General features: G+C 36.8%; 1 protein-coding gene across 4 annotated transcripts in view; it reads right to left on the minus strand.

Moving 5' to 3' along the window:
* The window catches only part of LOC134528446 (V-type proton ATPase 116 kDa subunit a 1), a 74,496-nt gene continuing 61,135 nt past the window's right edge, over positions 1 to 13,361 (minus strand). For all 4 annotated transcript variants that reach the window (XM_063362061.1, XM_063362060.1, XM_063362059.1 and 1 more), the window contains 4 exons: positions 11,258 to 11,365; positions 8,252 to 8,465; positions 6,417 to 6,588; positions 1 to 1,200 (listed from right to left, as the gene is read on the minus strand). In XM_063362061.1, the coding sequence (XP_063218131.1) occupies positions 1,101 to 1,200; positions 6,417 to 6,588; positions 8,252 to 8,465; positions 11,258 to 11,365 (594 nt within the window). In that variant the 3' untranslated portion in view covers positions 1 to 1,100. The remainder of the gene's footprint in view (positions 1,201 to 6,416; positions 6,589 to 8,251; positions 8,466 to 11,257; positions 11,366 to 13,361) is intronic.

The following is a 13,361-nucleotide window of genomic DNA, read 5'->3' on the forward strand; positions in this document are numbered from 1 at the left end:
TAAGTAGCACTGTATGTTTATTACTACAGTTAACACCACAAGCTTACCTCATTTACAAATGCACACTTGCTACAAACCTTCCAAACATTGCACTGATACAAAGGAATGTAAACAACTATGAAACATATTACACATGACATAACTGTACATACTCTATTCCACAACTTTTACCTCGTACTTGCAGTACACAAATCTTTGTAATTTTCATGCTGATAAATCAACAAAAACATTCAATCAAATTTATGAACAATTATAATTTAGTACAGTTATGATGTCCAAAAGTTCAACACATTTACCAGTTAAGTCGTAACATTATGCAATGACTGTACTAAGTGAATGCATAAATATTCAAAGGATATCACATGACAGTTGAATCTCAAATAAAGCTACATGAACAAATGTTAGAGAAATGCAAATGTCTTCACAAGTACGTCAAGTAACGTACATGTGGTGTAAGGTCTCCGAAGAAACATCAGCTGCTGAGGACGCAGGTGAGTTAACTGGGAATTGCTTGTATTGTTTGATACGAACACATTACATGCAAATAATTTAAACCCAACCTTTAACAAACTAACCATTTTTTTTTAATAAAGGGGAGACAAAACAATTTTTAAAAGAAAAAAAAAATATATGTTCAAAATAAAATTTCAGATCTTTAATCTTATAATTAAAATTTTTTTAACATGGATGCATTTAATTTTATTTTTTAATAGTCAATGAAATAACAAATAGAAATCAAGAATGAGATTTGCTTTATATAATAATTCATACAAAACTATGGAGAATTTTATTTCATTATTATTATTAATCAGAGATTTCCACACATAGTATATTCAAATGATAAAATATTACCCGATAAGTACTTATACACAATATATTTCCAATATGTTTAATTTGTTTCTTTTTTTCTGCAGGTACAATTTTGTGCATCGAAAGAAGCGATACAGCATCAGCACTAAAACACACTGATGAACACCGAGCATAGACATATTAGTATGTAGACCTGCCTGCTCCTGAAGAATATACTGAAACACTGTAGACGGACTCCCTAGGAGAGCACGACGACTAACGCTACGTAAGTACTACTCCGAGGTGGCCGCTCAGTCTTCGGCGGTGGCGGCCGTGTCGAGGATGGCTTCGAAGGAGAACGGCTGGAAGGTGTAGCCGAGCCCGGAGTAGAACTTGCTCTGGAACTCCACCCTGCGACAGACATCACACCATTCATCATCGCCAGGGAAAGGAGATGTCTGCACACCAAATACCATAATTTATAACTGGCAATTAAAATAACGAATATTTGTTTGCTAACGAATACCTGACATACCATACCTCTTGATTTTTTTTCATATTCAATGCTGAGATTAAGTCATTTGTGCTATATAAATACCTTTTGTTGATGTTTAATGAGACTTCATAAATAGAAACATGAACAATAAGCAATATTTTAAAAATGCAACAAGCATACAAAGTTTTTTTTCACTACTGTCTCGCTAAACAGTAATGGAAACAATCGTGTAAGCAATTCAAAACAAGTCATATTTGTCATTTCAAACTTGAAAACAAAATATTATTTAAATTCTTTTCATCACACACACCCATAGTGAGGGAAAAATACAAACTTCAACAACTTTAGACTACAACACCATAAATATAAATCACGGACACTCCATTGAGATGGTCATTAAAAGAAGTACAGTACCCTCTTTTATCGCATAATCGTAGCACGCGCGTAATCGTCACACCCATATTTTAAGGCGTCAAAATTTGAATAAAAAAAACCTCTTGCGTAAACGTCGCATCATGTTTTTGTTCCCGCTGTTAGATGCAGAGCTCTTTGTGTAGGTATCTTTTCTGTATAAAACGATGTATTTTAAAGTATAAATATAATATTTATACAGAAATTACCGCATACTTAGTATTTAAATAACTTTAATACGAAGCTGTGTGATGTGTAAATTATCTTTTAAAGACTTTTTAAACGTGATAACCTTCTTTGTTCATCTCAGCCGCCGCAGTGTACCGCTTACAAAAATGTAGCCAGCGCTCATTGCAATCATTACTGTTTGGTTATGTTGCTTCCCGTATAGAGCGCGCACACATAGTTGAATATCAATATCTATCTCGCCGATTGCATGCAACGCGCGCTCTCTATGTGGAACCGAGTTAACTACATTTGATATCCCGCTCACTCGTGGTGTTTACTACGGTAGTTATGCATTCGTTCGGCTTGCATTTGGATCACAGATTTTGTTTTTCTATTTAAAATTTGTTTTTATATTTAAAGTTGAAGAAAGGTTTTTGTTGCATGACTTATTAAATTAAATTGTTTGATGTGCTCTTCTATACTTCACTTTGTAAATAAATGTACTTTCCATGAATGGGTTTTGTTTTTACGAATACTTTATCTAACAAAAAAAAATTTTTCCGCATAATTGTCGCTCCCGTACTTTTCAAACTTGATTTTAGAATAAAATGTGCGACGATTATGCGAGAAAACACGGTAATTGTCATACTTTCAACGGCGTATAAATCGATCATCACAATCAATCTAACACTTTGATACAGTAGCAGCTTACTCGTTGTATATATCTATGATGAGCAGACGCTGTGACTCAAAAACATGTATATATATATATATATATATATATATAAAAAACATAATAAATGGTTTAAGATGCCAGACGAAATTAGTAAAAATTGTGTTTACAATATTGTTGAACTAAAATACAATTTACCTTAACAACGAAAACGTGTAAATATCTGGGGTTTAAATATGTAAATATGAGCTGATTCAATCACTAATTTGGGCATATAGTATTTTAAAACAAAGATCCACATTTTTCATAAAATAGATTGTAATGGATTTCAGTTTTTTCAGTTCACAAAAATGTTCGGGATCAAAACGTAGTTAGAGTAGAAGGTTGTGGAAAATTAGGTGAATAGGAACTGAAATGAAAGGTTGGTTGTTTAAATTAGGTTAGGTCAGCTGCATACATAAACGACTATTTTATAATTTAAATTTTTTCAGTAAACATTTTTCAAAGTATTGTAGCTGACATAACCAACCTTTCACTTGTCTAATTTTCCAAAAATTGTTACATGATGTGATAAAAAATTTTTTTTAGTGGGATTTCTAATTCTCATTCTCATTCTTATTATTCAAATTCAATATTTGTAGTTGCAATTAATTTGATATTCATACTCAATTTTAACTAAAAAAACTAATATTCGCACATTCAACAATGGGTATTCATACAGCACAATTGACTTAACCTCAACAGTGAACGTTTGCATTCAACAAGCAAATGAAAATTCATTATTTTTAAGAGTTAGTAATCGAGAGGAAATTTAATATAAATAATTAACTATTAGTATTCAAAATCTGGCCTCGTGATAATATATAAAAATTTAAGAAAACTTATTTCTGCATTGCCTAAATGTAATATAATCATATCACCTGTATACATACACAGATTTATATAATACTACCATGTGTAGTCAAAAATTATTGTTTTGAAGAAAACAATTTTTCATAAACTTTTTTTCCTAAGAAAAACCACTTTTTTTTTAGCTACTGTTGTCACTACCTACAACATGATCAAAAGCTGACAACATAATTAAGAACTTGGATGCAATATGCTAAAGGGATGTGGTCTTGGAAATCACAGCTCACTGAATCCATCACTACACATCACATGCAAAGCTCAACAATTTAACGTGGTACAATAATTTATTTTAAGGGACTGACAATACTTTATCGCATAATCGTTGCACCATTATTTTAGGGCGTCAAAAATTGAATTAAAAAAACACACACGTAAAAATTGCATGATGTTTTTGGTTCAACTATTAGATTCCGAGCGCTTTGTGTAGGTATTTTTCTCGTATAAAATATGTATTTAGAGTTAAAATTAAGGATGGGGCGACCGAATCCAATATCCGCAGAATCCGCCGAATCCTAGGGATTCGAAGCTTCGGCAGGTCTGATATAGGATTCGTTAAAGGATTCGGTTTTTTACTATTTACGGAAAAAATAATACAGTAAAACTCGCTTACGAGGTCCCGCATGGTAGGTTTTTCCGTATAAAGCGTTTAAATTGCCCGAGGTCTCATCATTTACGCCGTTAAATGTGTGATATAAAGTCTGTTGAAAATTTTTCTGAAACTTCCTGTCTCAAATAATGGCGCACGTAAATATGAAGAAAAAACAAATGAACAAAAACATACGAAGAAATATGGATGATGTACCATAACTACAGTACAAACCCAATAGTTATTTTAAGATAATTACCATAAAAAGAACAAGATTCTTTGTAGAAAACTTCAATTACTACAGAAGCATGATAGCTACCATATTTGCACTATAGTTACCGTAACAACCGAAATGTATATTTACCGTGATAGTAATGTATTATTTATTTATGACATATTAAATTAAAGATTATTGTTGAAAAAAAAAAAGGATGTTAAACTTTGATATGTGCGGTTGGCACATGTTGCTAAGAAATAATGCTATCTGAAAGAATGCAGTACTACTACGAAAAGTGAAAATGGTACTCGTGGATTTTTAGGTTATGGCAGTCTCTTTCGTTTTTCAGTAATATCGGCCGAAAATTAACAAGCGTACTGTATCGGAAGTCGGCAGAAATGCCGATTCAACTAAATATTGGCAAAATCGGCTTCTTCAGTACAGCTCTACATTTGATGACATGAGTAAACATATTTCAGACTTCAGGATATTGAAAAAGACTAATTTCCATGTAGGTTTATTGTGTGTATGTTTTTTTTGCAAGTGTAAATTGAATTAAGTAAAATGCTTTTATTTTTATTACTTTCAATTGATTAAACTTTAATGACCAGTTACAGATATTTATGACACTAATTTTGAGGTTAAGCAATTTTACTAAAGCATTCCAGCCATGCAGGTTGCCAGCGAGAGATGCTTCTCTTCTGCTGGAAACACTATCTCATCTCCAATCGTAGAGTTAATTTAACTCCTGAACGTGCAGAACGAATTATTGTTCTGCATGATAGATTAAAGAACAGCATTTAATACTCTGTGACAATCTCTCTCAGAATTATTGTGAGGAAAAGTGGAAATGTTGAAACAATGTGAATGTACTTTTCGAACAACATGATTTTTGGTGCTAAGTTTGTTGAAGCTCAGTAAGGACTCCAGAAAAATTGACAAGGATGAAATTTTTCCAAAGATAAGTTACATTTACACAAACATATACTTGGTTATGTTAGTTGGATGATATCAGTTACTAATGAACCAATGGAAACAGGTAAGATTCAATGGAAAAAAATGTTAAGTTTTTTTCTAGCAGTGCAAAATGTAAACACACACTGTAAATAGTTACCCAAAATTAATAAGCCCACTTCATTTTAATACTTTATTCAAACATTATACTAAGTTTAAGATAAAAATAATTTCCCAAAAGTGTAACTGTATCACAAAAGCTCGAGTTCGGCTTGAAGTAAAATTCTTAGGCTCGCAGACCTCTAGCTATTTATAGAAAAAATCCTAACCTCTAATCTGTACTAAACCTGAAATTTCTCAAGAAAATTTTTTTGTCTTTATATACACTTATACCAGAAATGTACCAAACTATATGTAATAAAGTCAAGGGACTTTTAGTGCAAGCAGAATACATCTCACTTACATTATATATGTGGATATCATCTGTTAAAAGATTCGGGTTTGGGTTCGAGATTCGGCAAATCCAGTCTAGGATTTGAGTTAGGATTCGGATTCGAGGAAATCAGGATTCGCCCCATCCCTAGTTAAAATCTAATATTCACTCAGACATTACCACTTACTTAATTAACAGAAATACGAAGCAGTCTGATGTGTAAGTTTTCTTTGAAAGACTTTTTAAACATCATAACCTTTATTGGTTTGTCTACGTCGCCGCAGGGTAATGTTTATAAAAATATAGTCAACGCTTGTTGGCATCATTCATGTTTGGTTATGTTAATTCCCGTATAGAGAGCCCGCACACAATCGAATATCGATTGCATGCAACGCGGGGCACTCTGTCTACAGCCAAGTTAACTACATTTGATAGCACACACTTTTTTGAGGTGTGTACGTCGACGACAGTTGTGCGTTAGTTACTGCCCATGTTCGAGTCACCGTTTTCGTTTTTCTATTTAAATTTAAAAAAAATGTTTTTGTTTCAAGACTTATTAATTTAAATTGCTTGGTAACCTTTTGTATAATCTATTTTTTAAATAAACGTACTTTCCATGAATAAGTTTTATATTATGAATAACTTTACCTAACAAAAAATGTTTTTTGCATAAAAATCGCACCCCTACCATTCAAACTCGATGCTAGTATATAATGTGCGATGGTTATGAGATAAAACACGGTAAGTGACGACACTTAACGAGAGCATCAGAGCACTCACCAGTGCAGACGCAGGGTGTGCAGGAAGGCAGACAGCCCCTCCATCAGCACCAGGATGCCCACGGTCAGCACCGCCCAGAAGGCGAAGATCACCCACAGGAAGATGCCGCCGTACCAGCTCTCGAACGTCAGGCCGTTCCTCATCACCATGCTCCACAGCACCTCCGACAGCTCTGCCGACACGACAGCCAACGGCACTCACCACAGGTGGAGCGGCCTGTTCTTCTCCAACCAACTAAAAGTTATGCTAAAGATACGGAATTTCAATGAGAACAAAACATAAATGCAGCTTTTTTTTTTACCAAATAATTTACAGAATAATGAAAAAGTTTCTGGTTATTTCCAAACAAGAAAAAACATAAGCCATATTTCCAGTCATTAAACATTATTGAATACCAAGATACATTTAACTCTGCCGGCTGCCCTCTGTTGGAGTCAGACGTGTTTCGGGCGGGCTGCTACTTCCGTGATCATACGCAAAACTCTTGTTTCCTTTTTGATGTTACTTGTTCAACGTAAGCCTATGTGATGCACAGGAGTTCCGTGGATTTATAATTGAAGATAACTTAATACATATATGGATTTTGCAACACCAATAGACAAGGTAACCTGTGACCTGGACTGGCTGTCACGAAAGCCAAATGTCATGAGAGCTGTGTTGAGCAAACAGAGAACCTAAATACGTATTAATAATGGCTTAAAGACTTATCTTTGCCTAAGTGCCTAACAACTAAATTAAACCAGATTCTTCTTCTTGATTAAACCCTGCTAGTGAAGAAGGTTCTAAATCCATGTCAGTCTCTACAAAAAAGCTCTAAATTAAATTTAACACTTAAGTTGTGTACAAGTGCTTGTGAAATTGGTGTTCAAATAACGAACCAATTAATAATGCATTCCTTATTCTGAAAATGTTTTTGAAAAAAATTTGCAATAAACTAGAATTTCTGACAGTCCCAATGGAGGAATTAAGAAGTGAAAACTGCATCCTTAAAAATTTATTAAACGACACCACATGTGAATTATTGAAGCTTACTGAAGCTGTGGTGATTCAGCAGAAACTTGATACACAACAGTCTCAAGCAGCTCCTGACAAGGCAACCTACAGCCATGTTGCACAACAAGCACCGGTAAGCAGGTCAACAAACACGGACAGATGTCCTCACCCCAGCGTCATCACAGCCGCAGGGACGTACAAGTCCGCCAGCACATAGTGCGTCAGCTACGACCGATGCTCCGATATTGGAAAAAAAAAAACCAATGAAGCAACTAATCCCAGCAAGGTAAAGGCTTCACTGAAGTAAGATAATGCCACAAAAACCAAAAACCAATCTAAAAACGCCCAGCCTATCGAAAAGAAAAAATGAAATGCAAATTGATATCAGGAACACACAAAGTTAAAAATATTATTGAGGCTTCAATTGAGTTATAAAAGAATGAATGAATAGTTGAAAGCAGTGGCGTAGCCAGGATTCGTGTATGGGGGGGTGTTAAGAAGCATGCCTCCCCCCAACCCCCCTGGTATTAAAGCGGGGGGGGGGGGGGACCGGGGGTCCTCCCCCCCCCTGGTTTAAAGCGGGGGGGGAGGGGGACCGGGGGTCCTCCCCCGGGTAAAATTTGGATTTTAAAGGTGTAGAAAAATAGTGCTATATTTTAGGAGTTTTTGGTACTTAAAATTTAAATATTGTAATGGTAAATTTTTTTATTAATTTTAATATGAAATTTGTTTGAGTGATGAATAAGAAATGAATTAAAGATTTCGTGCTAAGGGGCCTGGAAGGACTACATAAACAGGCCGAGCCTCTTGCGGAGACGACGAGGCAGGGCACCGGTACTCACGGGCGTGCGCCAGCGACAGCGCCCACAGCCGCAGGTAGGAGGCCGTGTGCGACACCGACCCCAGCACGTACTCGATGGTGTGGATGGCCTGGTGGATGAACACCTCGCTCATCTCCTCGTGCTCCGCGGGGGGCGCGGGGGGCACCGCGGGCAGCGCCGCCTCCACGTCCCCGTTCTCCGTGCCCGCCGAGTGCGGGTGGTGGTTGCTGTCCAGCTGCGCACCACACACAGAACGTCGTGGACTTGCGTGGTCCAAACTCCAAACACTACAACGCAATTGTTCGAATTACGATAATCCTCAATAACTTTTAGTGTCGACCGTATACAGTGTTGTGTATATACTTAAAAACTGTGCCAGATCACCGACAAAGTTACCAAGCAGCTTACCGCGGCACCATCTTGAAGTCCACTGCTCTACCAATGGACAGTGTTGCCAGATGACTACTTGCAGGAGTAGTATCCATCCGCCGAATCCCAAGATAAGCACAACACGTGTATTATTTATCGAACATACAGCAATAAATATTTAGTACGTTCCCTTTTCCGTTTTCTGTAAACTGTAACCATGATTAATTATGTGTGTGTGTGGATTTCACATGCAACTTCACGATAAACGCAGATTTACATATCCCGTCAAACCGACAAGTACGCTGTAGAGACAAACCAAGTGTGAGCTTGCTCACTGTCTAACTGCTTAACAGAGTCGTGAGACTTATCTCGAATGCTTACTTGCAGCATGTGACTTTTGTCGAATGGGATGTTGTCCTACGCTTCGATGCATGTCTGTGGTCGAACTAGATTTTACTTGATGAAGCCATTTGTAAAATCGACACCTCGAAGTGGCGTGTGTGCATTTCTCCATAGAAATATGTAGTTACGTACAGGGCTAAATTTTAAGGAATATTTTAACCTGCCCAACGGACAGGTGTAATCGAAAATTTGCCTGTCCGCCATCCAATTTGCCTGTCCGCTCTTCAACCCAAATAAAAAAAATTTCAAAGTCTCTGTTAACAAACTATGTTAAAGTAGAGCAAGGAATTAGTAAAGTCGCGATTTATAAAGACAATAAATTTAAAAAATTATATTTTGAAAGTATACAACATAAATTACGTAATTGTTGGCTGCACTGCAACGAAATTAATATTAAAACATGGCAACAAATACAAACATCATCGGTGTGAGACGTTTTGCATCTCTAGCATACGAATACGACTATGTTACGTGAATCATGACGTGAACGTAAGATTTTAAGAATTATGATTCAGAAGATTTCAGCACGGCTTGTACATAACCTACTTTTTTTTCCCGCGGTATACAATAGCCAGAGTCGTCCGTCACAAAAGAACAGCCATTATTGTTTATTTACAGATATTGTCAAAGACGTTTTATTTGCGGTCGCGGTCGCATAAATTTTATTAATCACCTCTGATGCATTAGTGTGTGCGAATAACCTCGGCGTCACAAGTTGCACCTGTCCACCGGACAGTTGCCTTTTTTATTTTGCTTGCCCGGACAAGATTTTGCCTGTCCCGGGCAGGCGGACAGGCGCTAAAATCGAGCCCTGGTTACGTATGTATTATTATGTTGTTTCTTTGTGTTATTTTCGCCTACTACTACTCTTGACTGCTCGGCGCTGACTGCTACACTTTCTGGGTGAAAATTGCAGCCTTCTTCCGCAACAAAGGAGTTAAACCAATGGAAGTTTGTTTCGGAGCACTTGAGTTCCGGGCTCAAACTCGTGGAGGACTCCTGTCATCACCCTGGGCAAAAGCTCTGATGGTTCCCCACTGGAGACCATGCTCATTTGTGATTTCTTCCCCGATATTCCTGGTTTGTGTTCTGCTCCATGCTAAAAAGGTAATTCTTTCAACAGAACATCAAGCTATATAAGCTAACTCAGCTTTTAACATTCAACGTTCTCAATGTTCGGGCCTACAGTAGAGCCCCACTCATCCCAACTATTTGGGACCAAAACCTGTTAGGATTAGCATATTTTCGATTAGCTGAATAATTGCCATAAAGAAACAATCATCACGTTATCACGTAACACAGCCCAAACACTTTTAGAATCACTAAATCACGAAGCATGTTGATATGGATCAAGACATAAAAAAAAAAAAATTTTAATTTACAAAACCATTAAAGGTTTTTTTTTTAAATCGATTTTCATCTAAAACTCGTTCGGATGAGCCGGATTTTCAGCTAAGCAGGACCCTGCTGCATTGAAAGGAATACAAGAACACAGCAGTCTAAATTATTTAGGTGTGGGCAAACCTGTGAAGGAAAAGAACCACTGCTTTCCCTCACACCGACCAAGTCTGCACGCTCTGCCACGGAGGTTACTGCCAAGAACCGTGCACATATGCAGCAAATAAAACAGTCACAAAAAATGTTTTAGCGATTAAATATTACTTAAACAACCAAAGTATTAACAACAATATCAAGCTTCTAAGTTACAAGAATTTAACTACATTTAACAACAAATTCACCCTTCAGAATGTTCTTAAGATACAAATCATTCCGATTTCAATTTGCACATTGGCCGTTATTTTCTACTAAATTGATTAAAGAACTATGCTTAAAACAAACATGGTTTGTTTGGACTTGCAAATATTGTGTGTTAATTTAGTGTACAGTGTTAGAAACGTTTGAATTATGAACTTCCCGCGCTGCTCGCTAGCAGCGCCAAGTTTCTCAAGTTGGCTGCCTGTCGAGGTGGGGTAGCCCTGCAGCTTCCAGCAACGAAGCAACAGTTGTTGTTCAACCATCATGGCATTAGTTGTGCTATCGTGCACGCTTGCTGCCAATCGAGTAATTCGCGAGTAAATCGTCATTAATTGTGTCGTTTTATCTGGATTTTACAGTATCGTGCGTCTCTAGACAGAATACGGTTGTTAAGTTGGATATGCCTTGGTCAACATTTAAAAAAAACAAACCATTTAGACATCTATAAAATTGCGTTTTCCACACCGTGACTTGATGGAGGATGCGGGCGCGGACACTTACAGGGACGTGCATGGACCTGCGGGCCCGCATCATGTAGAGGGGCTTCCCGAGCAGCATCCAGGGCACGCACAGCAGCGCAATCACCACCAGCAGCTTCTGGAGCGTCTCCTGCACACATCGCACGCATCCCGCACGTCACACGGTCCGTCCATCCCCACCGTGGAACATTCGCACCTTACCACTGCCGTCAGTTCAATATTTTTCGTAAAGGTCCTTTTTTTTTTTTGATTCTGTGATTTTAAATGCAGTGATTATTGTGAAAAGTAAATATTATGTTATTATGATTAATGAAATACTTACTGGATACTTCAATATTTTTGTTATGATTATTCTTTTTATTGATATTGAAAATATTAAATTTGGTATTAATCTTGTTATGTAGATAAATAATACAATTATTCCTCCGATGAATATCAGAAATGAGATGTATGAGAATCAAAATGATTTATAAAATTATTCCTGTCATTATGGAGAACCTCGTGAGCGGTGACTTCTCACATGAACAGAGTCCGCCCCAAGGTCAGTACTAAAACCACTCACCTTTGCCTCATTACAAAACAAACGGGAATACAGAAACAACTATATTTTGTACATGTTTTTTAATCTCAAGTATATTTGGTTATGCAGTTTTGACTGATGAAAAAGATTTAGTAGAACTTTTATGTAGATTAATTTTTTTTTTAGTTTCTGCACAAAAACAAAACACTATCTGTCATTACACGATGCTCACCATAGGTCCACACAGTTCTCATAACACAAATGACTTTTTTCTGCTCAAAAAATAAATGTTTATTAATGTTGATGATTCTAAAAAACATTTTGCAAATAAAGTCCTAAGGTCGCTTGGCATCGATGGTAAAAGACAAGGACAAAGGTGACCTTGGGATGGTGGCTAATATTCACTGTAGCCCCATCATGGGTTGAATGCAGATGACTTTGGTCGCTGAAATTATTTTAACATGTCCAAAATTAAAAGTTGATTCTCGGCACAGCCCGGACCACGGCTGTAAAGTTCGTCAATCATATAATATAATTGGCTTGAGTCACTGCCAAATGTGACTTATTCATACGAAACTGAGCAGAGAACTGGCGAGATGATGCCACAGCCTACCACACGCAGGGCGGCAACATGTGCGTCACCTTCCCGACCAATCACAACACAGCTCTCACACAGTAACCAATTACAACACATTTCACTACAGAAAAACTTTCAGAAGTCCGTGCATTTTTTACTGTCTCTCTCTAACTAGTCAAATGACAAACACTGTGGTAAATGCATGAGTTCAACTATTCCATTATAAGAACACATACAGAAAGCACAAGAAAGTCGTGCGTCTCTCTGTCATTTTTCTTACACTCAAATAATACCAAATGTTATAGAAACTTAATAAAAATGTCCACATAAATACAAACTTAGAATATAAGCATAAAAACACTATTTAAATAAATAACATACTGAAAAATGCATTTATACACATTATGTCCTAGAAACAAAAACGAGAGCCATTAAAACTATAGCTAAACTGCATTCTACAGGCCACAGGTTTTAAGTTAGTATTAAAATACAAGTATAAAAAACTACGTCACTATAACCTCTAACTACATAATCAGCCAATCCCTTCTGAATGACAAAACAATTGTATTTATTAGTGATGGTTCGAATCCCAATTTTCTCGAATCCGAATCTCGAATCCGAATCCCAAACAGTACCTCGAATCCACCCCTCGAATCCGAATCCAGTTCTCAAGGGTTAATTATAAAATAATTTATAAGTTAAGAGAAAAAATTAAACATTATGCAGAATTATTTAACCCTTTAAATTTTTATTTAAAAAAACAAGGATTTCACATGGTCTGGATCAAGACGATTCCGTTTTTGGTCACATGTTTCCTGCAGTGCTGAACAAACGTACAGAGAACACTGTCGCAGGTGGTGAACACAAATATTTTTTGGACAGTTTATGTAGCCTGGGTGAACACGCAGACTGAGTTTTCCAGTATTCGAGAATGTTTATTTCTGGGTTAACTGTAGGATCACGTAAGAATCTGGTCACTTCATCAATTGCTGTAGAATCCGACTTGGTGGATTTAAGGCATTCAGACAT

This window comes from Bacillus rossius, chromosome 1, assembly GCF_032445375.1.
Source record: "Bacillus rossius redtenbacheri isolate Brsri chromosome 1, Brsri_v3, whole genome shotgun sequence".
NCBI lineage: Eukaryota > Metazoa > Arthropoda > Insecta > Phasmatodea > Bacillidae > Bacillus > Bacillus rossius.